At 48.2% G+C, this 15434-nt stretch overlaps 1 protein-coding gene across 1 annotated transcript in view; it reads left to right on the top strand.

Moving 5' to 3' along the window:
• The window catches only part of Itga9 (integrin subunit alpha 9), a 307991-nt gene that overhangs the window by 251599 nt on the left and 40958 nt on the right, over positions 1-15434 (top strand). Inside the window, exon 23 of the mRNA XM_075964201.1 lies at positions 150-257. Within this exon, the coding sequence (XP_075820316.1) occupies positions 150-257 (108 nt within the window). The remainder of the gene's footprint in view (positions 1-149; positions 258-15434) is intronic.

Genomic DNA, 15434 nt, shown 5'->3' with positions numbered 1-15434 from the left:
TATCTTAAAAATTGAAGTAAAGTCACATCCTAGATCAACACTGTAAAGCTTCTGTGTTTGGTTCGGAGACTCTTAGGGCAAAAGGTGCATAGCATGACATGAAGGACCCTTGTCTTTTACCGACACTTGCTGTGTGCTCTAACCCACAGGTCTACAACACAGGCCCGAGTACCCTTCCCGGGGCGTCTGTCAGCATCTCCTTCCCCAGCCGGCTGTCTCCGGGTGGCGCAGAGATGTTTCAGGTCCAGGAGATGATGGTGAGTCCTCCATTTGCATGCTGTATTTGTTTCAGCTTTGAATGCCTGTTAGAAATTTGTATTCCACACCCTGGCACCTACTCACAAGGTTCAGGAAGTCTAACTGACTTCACACTCTGGAGAAACACCAGGGGAAACCCAAAGAAAGACTTGAATTTCTGTGTTGAGACAATTTGGTTGATGCCATGAGACCTTGGAGGGGATGGTTGTGAATTCATCCCCAGGGTGGCTTCCGGTACCTCTGGGAATTCCCAAGGGCTATCTGCAATCCTGTGCATGTGAATGGACTTCTCTGAGAAGAGCCTCAGTATGTGTAAAGATTCTCAAAGGAACGCTGATGCCCAGGGATTAAAGATCAGTGGATAAGATGTGTGCATGATGAGAGCAAAACTCCACTTCCTGTGCAGACAACAAGGCCACCTGACCCTGCCTCCCCTGTAGCTGACTTATAAGCCATGTGTGGCCATTGCTACCCCCCTGCTTGATTTTCGCCCAGCTTCCTCCTTTCCTCTGTCTTTCATCTCATCTCCCCAGCTTCTGAAGGGCTCAGGCCTTCTGTATTCTACACTCCTACCCTGGGGTCTAAGCCAGACTCATGAGTCAAAATCTAGCCTATTCTGATGACACCGCCAATTTCTGTGCACCCAGATCCCTTCCAGGAATTAGAGGCTTTCTCCTCTCGTGTGGATACCAGCATTCAACCGCAGAACCTACATCCTGGTGATTTCACTTAATTCCGGTCACCCACCAAAGGCCCCACCCTTTTTTCTTTTTCTTATTTTTATTGAGCTATGCATTTTTCTCCTCTCCCCTCCCTTCCTCCGCCTCCCCTTCTGTACTCTCCCATGACCCCCACACTCCCAATTTACTCAGGAGATCTTGTCTTTTTCTCCTTCCTATGTAGATCTATGTATGTCCTCTTTGTTGTCTAGATTGCCTGGGGTTGTGGACTCTAGGTTTGTTGGCAGAGACTGCTCATTTGTTTCCCAGCCACTCAGACTCCTGAAATAATTACACAGAAATCTGTATTAATTGTAGTACTGTTTGGCCCATAGCTTAAGTGTATTTCTAGCTTGCTCTTATATCCTAAACTAACCCAGCTCCATTAATCTGTGCATCACCTTAGATCGTAGCCTATCTGCAAAGCTTCAGCAGGCTCCAGAGGAGGCATCTGTCTCCAGCAGCAGCTCCATGGCTTCTCCCTGACTCTACCTACTCTCTCCTCCTCGATCTGCTTGGAACTCCCGCCTTGCCCTATTCTCCTAAGCCATTGGCCAGAATAGCTTTATTCATTAACCAATAAAAGCAAAACATGGGCAGAAGAACTTCCCACACCATAGTTGTTTTTTTTTTTTTTTTGCTTTATATCTAGAAGCCACTTATGAGTGAATATATATTATAATTGTCTTTATGGGTCTGGGTTACCTCACTCAATATGTTTTCTAGATCCATCCATTTTTCCACAAATTTCAAGATGTCATTATGTTTTTTCTACTGTGTAGTACTCCATTGTGTAAATGTACTACATTTTCCTTATCCATTCTTCAGTCAAGGGGCATTTAGGTTGTTTCCAGGTTCTGGCTATGACAAACAGAGCTGCTATGAACATAGTTGAGCACATGTCCTTGTGGTACAATTGAGCATCATTTGGGTATATACCCAAAAGTGGTGTTTCTGGGTCTTGAGGAAGGTTGTTTCCTAATTTTCTGAGAAATCGCCGTTCTGAAATCCAAACGGGCTGCACCAGTTTGCAATCCCACCAGCAATGCAGGAGTGTTCTCTTTACCCCACATCCTCTCCAGCACAATCTGTCATCAGTGTTTGTGATCTTGCAAAGCCCCCCCCCCTTTAAGTACCGCAGTCACATTATACACAGGAGATTAAATCCAGTGTGAGTGTTAGCAAGAGCAAACCACGTTCACACCTTAGCGCCTTTCAGACCTGCTTCTGTCTCAGCACACAGTTACGCTGCCCTTCAGAGCCTGGGTCGGAAGTCTCGGGTCCCTGCTTCTCTGTCTCAGCACACAGCTATGCTGTCCTTCAGAACCCAGGTCTGAAGTCTCGGGTCCCTGCTTCTCTGTCTCAGCACACAGCTACCCTGCCCTTCGGAGCCCGATTTGGAAGTCTCAGGTCAATCCTAAATTCCTTTTCTCATATACTTCACATCCAGCACAGCAGCAAACCTAACAAGTGCCCCTTCGTAAAAATCCCAGTGTTACCTTTGCTCCCAAAGCCTTGGTCTAAACGCTGCCACCTGTCGCTCAGGCTGCGGTAGTGGCCCTGACTAGTGTTCCTGTCTCTGCCCTGGGCTCCTACACAGTCCCTTCTTGGCTGGATACTGACACACTGCTGTGTAAGATCTTCCTGTGGCTTTCTTCTCCCTGTAGCGTCTTCCAGTGGCTCTGCTGTCCCCTGCGCTCCTCCTCTTGCCCAGTGTCCTCTACTCCAGTCTCCTTGCTGGTTGCAGATGCTCTTCCTCCTCTGGATTTCAGCCGTCATCTTCCTTCCCCTGGAGCACCCTTTTCCCAGATGCCCACATAGCCGCCTCCTCCAGGCACTGCAGATGTCACCTCGCATTGACACCCTCCTGCTGGCTCTGTCCTGGCACTCCTCCTCCCTGCTCACATTCTGCCTCGTTACCAAGCTGACTTCTATTTTCTTACTGGGCCTCTTAAGCAGCCTGCTGTCTGTTTCCTATAACAAAGGGCGGGGATTCCACACTTGCTATCTCTCTGGGACCTAATGCAGTGCTCAGACTATAATATAGGTCTTCAAAGAATATCTGTGGATCTTGAGAACAATTCCACACTCTAAAGCAGTCACTACCTCTGTAAGTGAATTCAGGGGAAATGATGGAAACAATCTCAACGGACCCTTTTGCCCAGTGACCTGACTTTTTGTTGTTTAGGAGATGGTTTCATCTCCTGGGAGAAGGAATATGGGGCAACCACCTCTCTGCATCCCTGGAAAGGATGGAGGCACAGAACTCAGGGGAAGTCACCGCACAGGAAAGCACATGCAGGCTGTGTTGAGAGGGTCAGGAAGGCAAGGGAGGGACAGGCAGCCAGCCAGAGAGATGATCTCTCCATACATGGTTGCAAATCAGGGCAGCGAGCCCATGGCCTGTGACACATTTAAACCTAGAGCTGAAAGGACACTGCCCACAGGGTGGAGTTTTGGGAAGCATTGTGCGATGCAGTCATGGTTTCTGGCATTGCTGTCCTCTTGGGTCACATGGGCCCAAGACTAAAACCATGTGAGTGCTAAATGCAGAGCAAGCCCTGGTCCCTGATTTGCCTGCTGAGCTGCGTGCCCTGTGCTATGTCCTTGTCTGTGAGCCCTGCTGACCTGGCAGAAGACAATCCCCGACTGTTGTGAACCATCGGAGTGACACTGACCTTAGCGTGAGCTTGGCAAAGCACACACTTCTGTCTTCTTGCTTTTTGTTTTTGGTGCTAAGGATTGAACCCAGGGCCTTGTTCTACCACTGAACGACTCCCACCCCTCTCCTTAACTGTTACTAACTATAGCAACCACTACCCTGTCTTGTCCCCAATGTCTGGAAGTGTTAACAGAAGTTTCTGTCCCCCCTCCCCGATCTCATAACCATTCAGTCCCAAAGAAATACACATTAATTATAAACTAGTTGATCTATTAGCTCAGTCTTCTTATTAACTCTTATAACTTATATTAACCCATTATTCTTGTCTGTGTTAACCATATGGCTCGGTACCTTTCATCAGCAAGGTATTTCTCATCTTGCTTCCTCTCTGTGTGGGTAACACAGCAGACTGACTCTTTCCTCTTCCCAGAATTCTCCTGTTCTCATCACCCCGCCTCTACTTCCTGCCTGGCTACTGGCCAATCAGCATCTTATTAAAAATAAGACAAGTGACAGGATGAAAGACCGTTGTCCCACAGCGTGGAAGAATAGTGTTCTCCTGTGGCACCCCGTGTTCTGTAAGAACTCCTCACATAGGCATCTAGTGTTATAATGAGACCCAACCCCCGTTCATGCCGTGAGCAGAAGTGACTATGGACGACATCAGAGCACTTAAGTCACTTGGATGGGGACGCTGTCTCAGAGCCACAGGTGCTCTTTTTCCTCTCTACTGGCCGGTAGTTCACAGATTTGCGTGAAGGCTTCCCGGGGATTTTCAGATCGACTTGTCTGTGAATTGAACTGGCGACCCTGAAACTCCCAAGAAGAAAGAGGTGCTTGGAAACATTCTGGGTTTTTAGTTCTCAGAACCAAACCCTTAGGTTTTTCAAAACAATATTTAGGGTGTGGTCAGTCACAGAATTCCCAGCAGCCAACTCCGGTGAATAGACCAGCCATGAGCATTAGCATGAGAGAGGAAAGCAAACTCCCAGACGGCAAGTGTTGAGACACTCTGTTCCTATGAAGAGCCCTCACTGGATGACCGAGGGACCTGGAAGTAATCCCATGGGTGACACACTGCAGCCATGGGCAAGGATCCCAGACACTTGTCTCAGAGGCCTGAAGCTTACCCTTGGTCTTAGGGCCCATGTGTTTGAGAGTGAAGGTAGAGCCTGGCCCCACCCCCTTCTTGCTCAGATCACTAGATCAGGTGTGACTGGCTAAGGTTGTGACATTCCTACCACATCCTTCTAGGGTGTGGGATGGAATTGGGATCTCATTCAGGAGACTTGAGCAGTGTCCAGTTTCCTTTCTGTTGCTGCGTGATAAAACACACCCAAAAGCAATTTGGTTAAGGAAATGGTTGGTTTGGCTTATACTTCCAAGTCACAGTCCATCACTGAGGGAAATCAGCTCCGGAAGTCAAACAGGGACCTTGAAATAGAAGCCATGGAGAAATGCCGCTTGCTAGCTCACTCCCAGGTTCATACTTAGCTAGCTTTCTAATGCAACCCAGGACCACCATTGCGGGGATTGGTGCTGCCCACAGTGAGCTGGGCTCTCTTACATCATCTCCTAATCAGAACAGTCGCTCATAGACTGAAGGTCCCCCCACTGGGACTCCTCTCAGGTAACTCCAGGCTGAATCTCACTGACAAGTAAAGCCAGTGAGGACAGTTAGCTTAGTGCTAATCACACTTTATCCTCTTAGGAATACCCGCTGTCAAAGCCTCCAAGCCCTTGTGGTCTTTCTGGAATACTTGCCTCAAATACATAGCCCTAAGTTGCAGAAGGGAGAGGATATGGAGAAGGGAAGGAAGGAAGGGAGGGAGGGAGGGAAGGAGGGAGGGAGGGAGGGAGGGAGGAAGGAAGGAAGGAAGGAAGGAAGGAAGGAAGGAAGGAAGGAAGAAGATAGCTCTCAAAGGTGGAAGTTGTATTAAGACCTTTTAGTAATAAATGTAAAAACAGCTGGCTGTCCACTTGGGAAGAAATCACAGAAAACCTGCATGATGCAGACAAAGGATAGAAGAATCTAAGCTATGTGGTTGCTCTTTCTTTTTTTAAGCATGAAAAGCACTAAATATTTTCATAATCTTCAGATGGGAAGCCCATCTTCTAAGGCAGTGACAAATCCTAGAAGAGAAGATTGGCAGCTATGTCAGTCACTTTTCTTTTGCTCTGGTGAAATGGGCAAAGGCAGCTTAAGGTATAGAAGTCGCTTGGGGCTCATGGCTACAGTGTCCATAATGGCAGGGGATGTGCAGCAACAGGCAGGGGAGGTGTGGGAGCAGGCAGAGCAGCAGGCAGGGGAGGTGTGGGAGCAGGCAGAGCAGCAGGCAGGGGAGCAGGCAGGGCAGCAGGCAGTGGAGCAGACAGGGGAGCAGGCAGGGGAGCAGGCAGGGGAGCAGGCAGGGGAGCAGACAGGGCAGCAGGCAGGGCAGCAGGCAGGGGAGCAGGCAGGGTAGCAGGCAGGGCAGCAGGCAGAGGAGCAGGCAGGGCAGCAGGCAGGGGAGCAGGCAGGGGAGCAGGCAGGAGCAGCAGGCAGGGGAGCAGACAGGGGAGCAGGCAGGGCAGCAGGCAGGGGAGCAGGCAGGGCAGCAGGCAGGGGAGCAGGCAGGGGAGCAGACAGGGGAGCAGGCAGGGGAGCAGGCAGGGGAGAAACAGCAGCAGGCAGGAGCAGCAGGCAGGGGAGCAGGCAGGGCAGCAGGCAGGGCACCGGGCAGGACACTGGGCAGGGCAGCAGGAAGCTGATATTTCACACCTTCAACTGCAAACACTGAGAGAGAACGGAGCGGGACAAGGTGATGAGCCCAAGTCAGCCCCTAGTGAGGCACTTTCTCCAAGTCTGTCCCCCTTTCCCAAACAGCGCCACCAACCGGGAACTGAGTGCTCAAGTACCCCAACCTATGGGAAACATTTCCCATTCAAGCCACCGCCATAGATATTGCAGGGCGGGGGGGGGGGGTGTCTTCCCACCTCAGTGAATGCAGCTAAGAAAATTGTTCATGGGCATGCTCATAGGCCAACTTTATCTCCATAATTCCTCACTGGGACTTTCTTCCCAGGAGAGTCTAGGCTTCTTCTGGAAGATTCTAAACTGACAAAACAAACCAGAACAGTACCCAAAGTCAACATGTGTGTACACATACATGTGTACGCACACACACACAGAAACGAGCATGTCACAAGAAATGCGATACGGAACCACTGTATCAAATTCTATATGTACCATGACAGGTTCATCTGATTTCGTAGCTTGGTGAGGAAATAAAGGCACAGAAAACATTTAAAGGGTCACCCAAGGTCTGTGTTTATAAAAACCTGGGCTGGTATTCACTCTTGACCACGGGACTGCACAGCCACCTGCACGGCCTCACGATGTCATTCTCTCAGTCATGATGTCGCCCAGCTGCACTGACCCATCTAGAAGACAGACCTGTAGAAATGCAGGCTCGGGCTGCACCTGAACTTCTCACTCCAAATCTGCACTTGGACGAGACCCCTGCACTGTCCGTGTGCACACCCCCGCTTGGGAACCCCACTCCACAGTATAGCAATTCCACTAACACACTTCCGTTCCTCTGTCTGTCACGTGGTGACTGTGGCTGCTGAATTAGTCCACCAGGAGAAATTTTTTAAGCCACACGTCCTTTCATTCAACAAGTACTCGACACCCAGCCTGGGGAAAGCCCACACATAGCGCATCACTTGGTGCTAAAAGCTATGGAGAAAATGAAGGAGGCAGAGGATGGCCAGGAGGAAAGGGAGAGTGGTCAGCAAGGTCTGAGTCCTCCTGTCAGGGTGGGTGATGGCCTTGCCTTGTCTGTGGGGTGGTCTCTCTGCCTTGTCCTTACTTGATTTGATTTTCTCTTTAAAAGTGCCCGCCCCTGCTCCTTGAGGCCCCTACACGACAATCAGATTGGACAACCAGAAGTCTGTGGGGGACGGGGAGTTCTCTATCGCCACCTGAGCCGCTTATTTCTCTGGCGGTGGCTGTCGACAGTGACACTGATGTTTAGAATGATGTTGTTCACATGAGAAGCATCCTGGGTTTTACGAGTTAGCTATGCTTGAGTGCTAATTGCAACAAGAAGTCTCCCCTGCGGCAGTCTTCCTGCAGGCCGGGATTCAGCTTGTACACGAGCCAGGACTGGATCTTTAAGACAACCCAGCAGATAACCCAAATCAACCCCAACGGCTCACATTTCTGTTTTAATCTCCACTCCCGTACCTCATCATGAGATCACGCTGCTTCCCCTTCCTGTCCCCCCTCAGCATTCTTCTGGAGGAATTGATGGCTTGCCCTGTACCAGACTTGCTCTCCGGGCGAGAGACCCCTTCCAGGGAGAACCCCAGGCTTAGAGTTGCCCTCCCCAGCCGTTAGAGAGGGATTTACCGCCCCAGAGTGGCTTTGGGATTCCATTCTGCTCAAAGCCCTCTGTCTTTGAGCAGAATGGAGTCAAGATGTCTTTTCAGTCCATCAGAACCGTATTTCCAGATAGTTCTCTCTGCTAAGTCACCCCAGCATAGCTCAAATCCCAGTTACGACTAGCCTCCCTCTCTCCTGCTCTCTTTTCCCTCCTGACCTTTCCTTAGCTAAAATGGAAAACGCTTGCCTCATTCCCTCTTAGAAAAGTTGAGCTAGTGCCTAATCTTTCTTCCACCTTCTTTTCCAAAAAAAAAAAAAATTTTTTTTCCTCTCTTTTCTATCCTAAGCTACTGTCTTTGTTTTCTCCGTGGGCTCCAAAAATAAAAATAAAAATTCAAAACTAAGCAATGCAGACAGCTTTTTAGTCAGTCTATCCTCGTCACAAGCCATCGTTGCTCCAATGGTGAGAAGCCACTTGGCAGCTGGAGAACTCCGTCCAGTCTTCCAGTCCTGACTGCTTCTCTGTGTAATTCTGGGACCCTTGAAGATCTCTGTATAAAGATCAGAAAGGAGGGTCAAATGATAGACCCTTGTCATTCCAGCTCTGGGGAGGCAGACACAGGAAGATCCCTGGGGCTTCCTGGCCAACCAGTCTAGCCTAATCAGACAGTTCCAGATTTAATAAGAGACTGTGTCTCAAGAAAATAAGGTGGAGAATGATTGAGAAAGACATGTAAGATCGACCTCTGGCCTTCACAAGCACGCCTGTAAGTGCATGTGCATGCGCGCGCACGCGCGCGCGCACACACACACACACACTCACACACATACACACACACATACACACACACACTCACACACACACATATACACACACACTCACATACACACACACTCACACACATACACACACACACTCACATACACACACACACTCACACATACACACACACACACACGCACACTCACACACACACACGCACACACTCACACATACACACTCACACACATACACACACACACACACACATACATACACACATACACACACACCAACACACCAACAAGGAGCTGGTATTGACCCACCCACAGGTCTGAACCAACACACACCCCAACTTTTCCGGCCATATTCTCCACTACCCCACGCTAAGCTCCTTCTGACTCACCTTCCAGCGTGCTGAACCTTTGAGGCTGCTGGGCTTCCTGACCCTCTGCTTGTTCACAGCCTTTCCCTCTCTCCACTCATCCTTGCAGATCAGTTCCTAGGTCCTCTCCTTCATCGTGCCTCCTGAGTTTTCACAGAGACAGTGCTTCGACTGCAGGTCTGGGTGCGGAGCCTGCCCTCCCAAGGAGTCCTCCCCGGCCACTAGCCCCAGTGCTGTGAACCCCACTCCTGGACCCATTTCACTGTGGTATTTTCTTCACAGTCTTTGTCACCCACGAAAATTATTATATTTGATGTCTCTCTTCTCTCAGGAGATTCAAAACATCATAAGAGCAAAGGACGTGGCTCTGTATATGTTCACATTTGGCGTCTGGACGAAAGTATGCGCTCAGAAAAATAGGAGAGTTCACGCCTGTCTTAGTTAGGGTTTCTATTGCTGTGAAGAGGCACAATTGTCATGACATCTCTTATAAAGGAAAACATTTAGTTGGGGTGGCTTACAGTTCAGAGGTTCAGTCCATTATCATCATGGTGGGACACGGTAGCATGCAGGCAGACATGGTGCTGGAGAAGGAGCTGAGAGTTCTATATCTTGCAGGCAGCAGGAAGTGGTCTGAGACACTAGGCAGCATCTTGACCATTTTTGAGGCTTCAAGTCTGCCTCTACAGTGACACACTTCCTCCAACAAGGCCACACTTACTCCAAGGCCACACCTTGTAATAATGCCATCACTTTTGGGGTCATTTTCTTTTTCTTTTTTTTTTTTTTTTTTTGGTTTTTCGAGACAGGATTTCTCTGTGGTTTTGGAGCCTGTCCTGGAACTAGCTCTTTTAGACCAGGCTGGTCTCGAACTCACAGAGATCTGCCTGCCTCTGCCTCCCGAGTGCTGGGATTAAAGGCGTGCGCCACCACCGCCCGGCCCGCCATTTTCTTTCAAACCACCACATTCTACCACATGGTTCCCAAAGGTTTGTAGCCATATCATAATGCAATGTTTTTTTCAGTCCAACTTCAAAACTCCGCATGGTCTCTCCCAGTCTCAACAATATTTTAAAGTCCAAAGTTCAAAGTCTCTTCTGAGATTTATGTAATCTCTTAACCGTAATCCCCTGTAAAATCAAAAAGTAGATCACAAACTACCAACATATAATGGCACAGGAAATACATTACTGCTCCAAAACATAGGGAAGAGAGCATAGTGAGGAACTACTGGACCAAAATAATACCGAAAAACAGCAGGGAAAACTTCAAACTCTGCATCTCCACACCAGATGTCAAGGAGCTCTTCAGCTCTCCAACTCCTTTCAGTTTTGTTGACTACAACACACTTCTTTCTCTTGGGCTGGTTCCTCTCCACAGCTCTGGCATCTCCAACATCTTGGGTTCCCCAGGGCAAGCTAGGCTTCAACTTTACAGCTTTACACAATAGCCTCTCTAGGCTTCCATTCAGGGACAGGCCTGATGAGTTCTTGACCTCATTGACTTTCCTTAGTCTTAGTTAAGCAAATTCCATTTCCTTTTCTTCTATCCTTAGCTCTAAAGCCAGAACCATGTGGCTAAAACTTCCAAGTTCTGCTGCTTACTGGGGTAGAACATGGTTCCCTTGTTCAGTTACATCTTTACCAGCTTTCTGATCTTCACTGCCTATGATTGGCTGTTCTGGAATTCGCTATTTAGACCAGGCTGGCCTCAAACTTAGAGTTCTGTCAGCCTTTGCCTTCTGAGTGCTGGAATTAAAACCATGTGCCAACACACCCAGTTCGAAGCTTTTCTTTAGTTCTCTTTCACAAGTTGGGACACTGGGTAAGATCTGCCTGCCTCTGCCTCCTGAGTGCTGGGATTAAAAGTATGCACCCCACACCTGGCTCTAAACTTTTCTAATTCCTTTTCACAAGTTGAAAACTTAGCTGAGTAGGATCTTGCCCTGAGATCACCACTCTCTTTATTCCATCTCTTAATCTGTTTATCTCCTTAAATACAAGATTTAGTTCCAAACTGTTTTTGGTGCTCCTTTTCTTCTTAAATTTTTTTGTAACTTACACTGCTCAGTTTGCTCCTTTTTATTATAAATCTCCGTTAGAGTTACCACTAATAACCACACAACATTGTCTATACTAGGCTGTCTTGAGATTCACTTTCGCCTCAGGCAGACTCCAGACGAGGGCAAAAGGCAGTCATATTCTTCACCAAAATATCACAAGAACGGTCTCTGGTCCACATATTAATATTCTTCTCCTAAGAAACCTCTTGAGCCAGCCTTCCACAGTTCAAATCATTCTCAGCACCACTGTCTTCCATTACGGCCCTAGTGTGTGGACCATTAAGTATGGACCATTAAACAGTGCTTAACACATTCCTCTGTTTTCCTAACCCAAAGAACCAAAGTCCAAATTCCTCCAAACGAAAACATGGTCAGATCCATCACAGCAGTACGCCAGTCCCTGGTACTGTTGTCCTAGTTAGGGTTTCTATTACTGTAAAGAGACACCACAAACACGGCAACTCTTATAAAGGAAAACATTTAATTGGGGTGACTTGCAGTTCAGAGGTTCAGTCCATTATCATCATGGTGAGACATGGTGGCATGCAGGCAGACATGATGCTGGAGAAGTAGTTGAGAGTCCTACATCTTGCAAGCAGCAGGAATTGCTGACATTGGGCATTTTCTTCAGCATATATGAGACTTCCACACCTCCACAGTGACACACTTCCTCCAACAAGGCCACACCCCCAAAAGTGTCACTCCCTTTGGGTCACTTTCTTTAACACCATCACAACTGCCCATGTCAGCTACACCAACACCAGACATAATTTTTTCTGTTGTGTGCTTGAGAGATAGACCCTTAACTGTCAATACACTTCACAGTATATCTAGAGCAGCAGTTCTCAACCTATGGGCCACGACCCCTATAGGGGTCACTTATCAGATAGCCTGCATATCAGATATTTATATTATACTTTATAACAGTACCATATTACCATTATGAAGTAGCAATAAAATAATTTTATGATTGGGGGTCACCACAACATGAGGAATGGTGTTAAAGGGTTGCAGCATACAAAAGGTTGAAAACCACTCATTTCAAGGGTGCTCCATATGTCCTAAAAATCTGAGAAGTTTGTGTTCACTGAGAACCCCTAAGTAGAGCCATTTTGGAAAGTTCCACTCATCCACAAGCAAAAGTTGTCCTAATTTCAGTCAGAGAATCAAAAGGAAGATTGAACCTCTGCCTGGCGACAGCTCATAATCCACGAACTCTGGGGACAGTTGTTATGTGATTGTGTTTCCTCGTGGCCCTCCTTACACATCAGCCGGTCTTGTCAGTGGCCCTAAACCACTTTTTCTCTTTTTCTTCTCTATGTACATATAGATGTGTCACACAGTAAAATTCAGAAATAGGCCAGGATAAGGTTTAATAGTTTTTTTTCTCAACAGGAGTTAAATACTTTAAAGAAGGGAAATGTTTGGTTGAATTCTTCAGCAATAGTTAAGAAGACATGATTGATTGAATTCTAGAGTGATCATTGCATTTCTGGGCACTCAATCTATGTGATCTTGGCCGGAAGGCAAAAGCGTGTGTTCCTACAATGTGTCTGTGATCCACTCACATACTCTGGGAGGTAGAGACTAGTGCCAGTCTGGGACATGTATGGACACATGTGTGGACATATACGGGCATGTGTGGATATGGTACAGGCCAGAAACTCACCTTTGAACTGTGTGGACATCAAGAGTAAATCAAGCCAGCAGTGCCATTCCCCTGCTGGCCGAGGGTACCTGTCCTTTTCCTGGGGCCTGAATGTCCTGTGCTTCCAGCTGTCATGACACCTCCCTGCCATCGGGTAGACCAGTTGGACTGCGGCTGCTTAGGTGGCATGTATCTTCTGGTTCCCAACATGAATAGGCCTTAAAAGTAGGTAATTAAACAGTCAATTTCCTTTCATCCCTGAAAACAAACATGACCCCGGGCTCGCTGGTGCAGGCAGGATGGGTTGTTAAGAAGTCCGTAACAGAAATTTCACTGAGGATAAACAGAGCTCATCAGCCACTGCCGAGAAACACATGGTTCTCATTTGACCTGCTGAGGCCTAATTGAGTGTGCCTCAGAAACACACACACACACACAAGTGGGGGATGGTTTCTCACATGCACCCCAAATTTCTTCTGACCAAAAGGAATCGCCTTGGCATTACCAGCCCCTGAGACGTAATCGTCTCCTGGCCGCTGGGGACCCACCTTTGCCTCCTCTTTAGTCTCCTGGACATTAGGCCTGAGGCACACCTTACACTTTCCTGAGCTCCTGAAACCGGAGAGCAAATGAAGCAGTTCCCAGTGCCTCTTCCACAGCTCTGATACGCGCACACCTCTGAAAAGCCATCCGAGAGGTTAGCTAAAACGTGACGGGAGGTGGCATCCAAGAGGTGGTCACGGGGCTTCTGATAGAAGGGGATCATCTGATAGACAGGTGCAGAGTGAACCCCTCAAAGCTGGATGGATGTGAGCTTTGTCCTTGTAGAGGAATCCAAGAGCTGAGACTGGAATTTAAACAAACTGATACAGCCCCAAGGTCTGTGTTGTGTCCCTTTGGGTGGGGGAGGGGGCAGAGGTGACAGGGTCATTCGTCATCCAGATCAGCAGAGCTCCTGCTTCCAAAGTGTCTCCTTATCTGTGGAAGGCGAGCGTTTCTGGCCTGCCTGCCTGTCAGGTGCTCAGGTGATGTATTTATGCCTCAATCTCTCACTCCAGACAGTCCATCCACATCTGGAAATTCTTCCGCGTCACACTGCAGACAGTCCATCCACATCTGGAAATTCTTCCGCGTCACACTGCAAACAGTCCATCCACATCTGGAAATTCTTCCGTGTCACTTCAAACTGCTTCCCATCTGTAGCACCTAAGTCCAGGGAAGGCCGTCCTGCGCCCATGAAATGGGCCTCCTCCGGGGCCTGCCTTTCTCTGATTACATGTAAATGAATTCTCTTTTATAAAGAGCCTGGCGTGGCCTGCGCTCTTGAATCTCCAGCATGTTGGTTCATCCCCACAAAGAGGGAAGAAGGAGCTCAGAACTTAGGGTGAAGCGTTGCACTAGCCAGCCCTAAGCCTAGTGTAAATAAAAGGCGTTCTCCAGTAACATGAGAGATGGCCGCCTCCCAGGGAGGCTGTGCTCTGCACTTTCCAGAGCGTTGATGTCAAGGCTTCATTCCTTTTCTGTCTCATCTTTGGTCTCGGTAACCTCCTGACCTAACAAACAGAACACATCTTTCCCCGGTGAGATGGCCTTTGGGGATCGGGAAACAGCTGAGAAGAAAAGTATTTTCTTTAGAAGATGGTTTTCAGTTAGAATCAAAGTTACAACAGTTTCAGGGTTTTAAATTGAGTCTCTTGGGCCAGTAAGCTGTAAAGGTCCTTGTTGCCAAGCCGCACACACACAAATGAGCATAATAAGGATGGTGTCTTCTTCTTTGTAGAATTAAAAGACACTAGGCTATTCTGGGGTGCCTGATCTGTCCCCAACTCTGCAGTTTTCAAGTGGACTGTTACCGGGGACAGCTGTTATACGCCTCGTGTCCGCTCCATTTCGACAACAAAACTGTGTATCTGAGGTCCTTGCTGATATAGATCTGGAGCTCTGGGGGCCAGAGCTAGCCAAAGCTAGAGCCTCCCGTCCCCTTACCTCACTGAGCTTGTGACGAGGGGAACAACTTCCCCTTTTGGGATTATTGGTGTGTTGGGACCTCTAGCTACATGTAAAAATAAATATCAGAAGGACCAGAACACAGGGCTAGAGATGTGGTTCCCTCAGTAAGTGGCTAGGCACACAAGCATGAGAAACTAAGTTCAGATTCCCAGCATCTACCAAGCATAGCAGTGTGCAGCAGAACCCCAGAGCTGGGCGGGCAGAAACAAGTAAACCCATGGGGCATGCTGGCCAACTATTCTAGTTGAACCAGTGAATTCAGATTCACTGAGAAACCCTGTCTCAGAAGAATACGGAGGGGAAATGACTGAGAAAGACCCCTGACCCCTGGTGTGTGTGTGCACATACACACACACACATTGACACACATGTACTTGTATAAAAATGTGTACATACATACACAGAGTCGCATGTCAAACTGCTAAGCAAGGAGGAGTCTTCCACAAAAGTGTAGGGATCCACGGCTGAGCTCCCCATTGCTTTTCAGTGGTGGGACACCGACACTCAGAAGTTGTGTTCTCAACCATTGAAAATGTGGGTAACATACAGCTAGGTGCACCC

This window comes from Microtus pennsylvanicus, chromosome 3 (assembly GCF_037038515.1).
Source record: "Microtus pennsylvanicus isolate mMicPen1 chromosome 3, mMicPen1.hap1, whole genome shotgun sequence".
Classification (NCBI taxonomy): domain Eukaryota; kingdom Metazoa; phylum Chordata; class Mammalia; order Rodentia; family Cricetidae; genus Microtus; species Microtus pennsylvanicus.
This window is presented reverse-complemented; position numbering and strand designations above follow the sequence as displayed.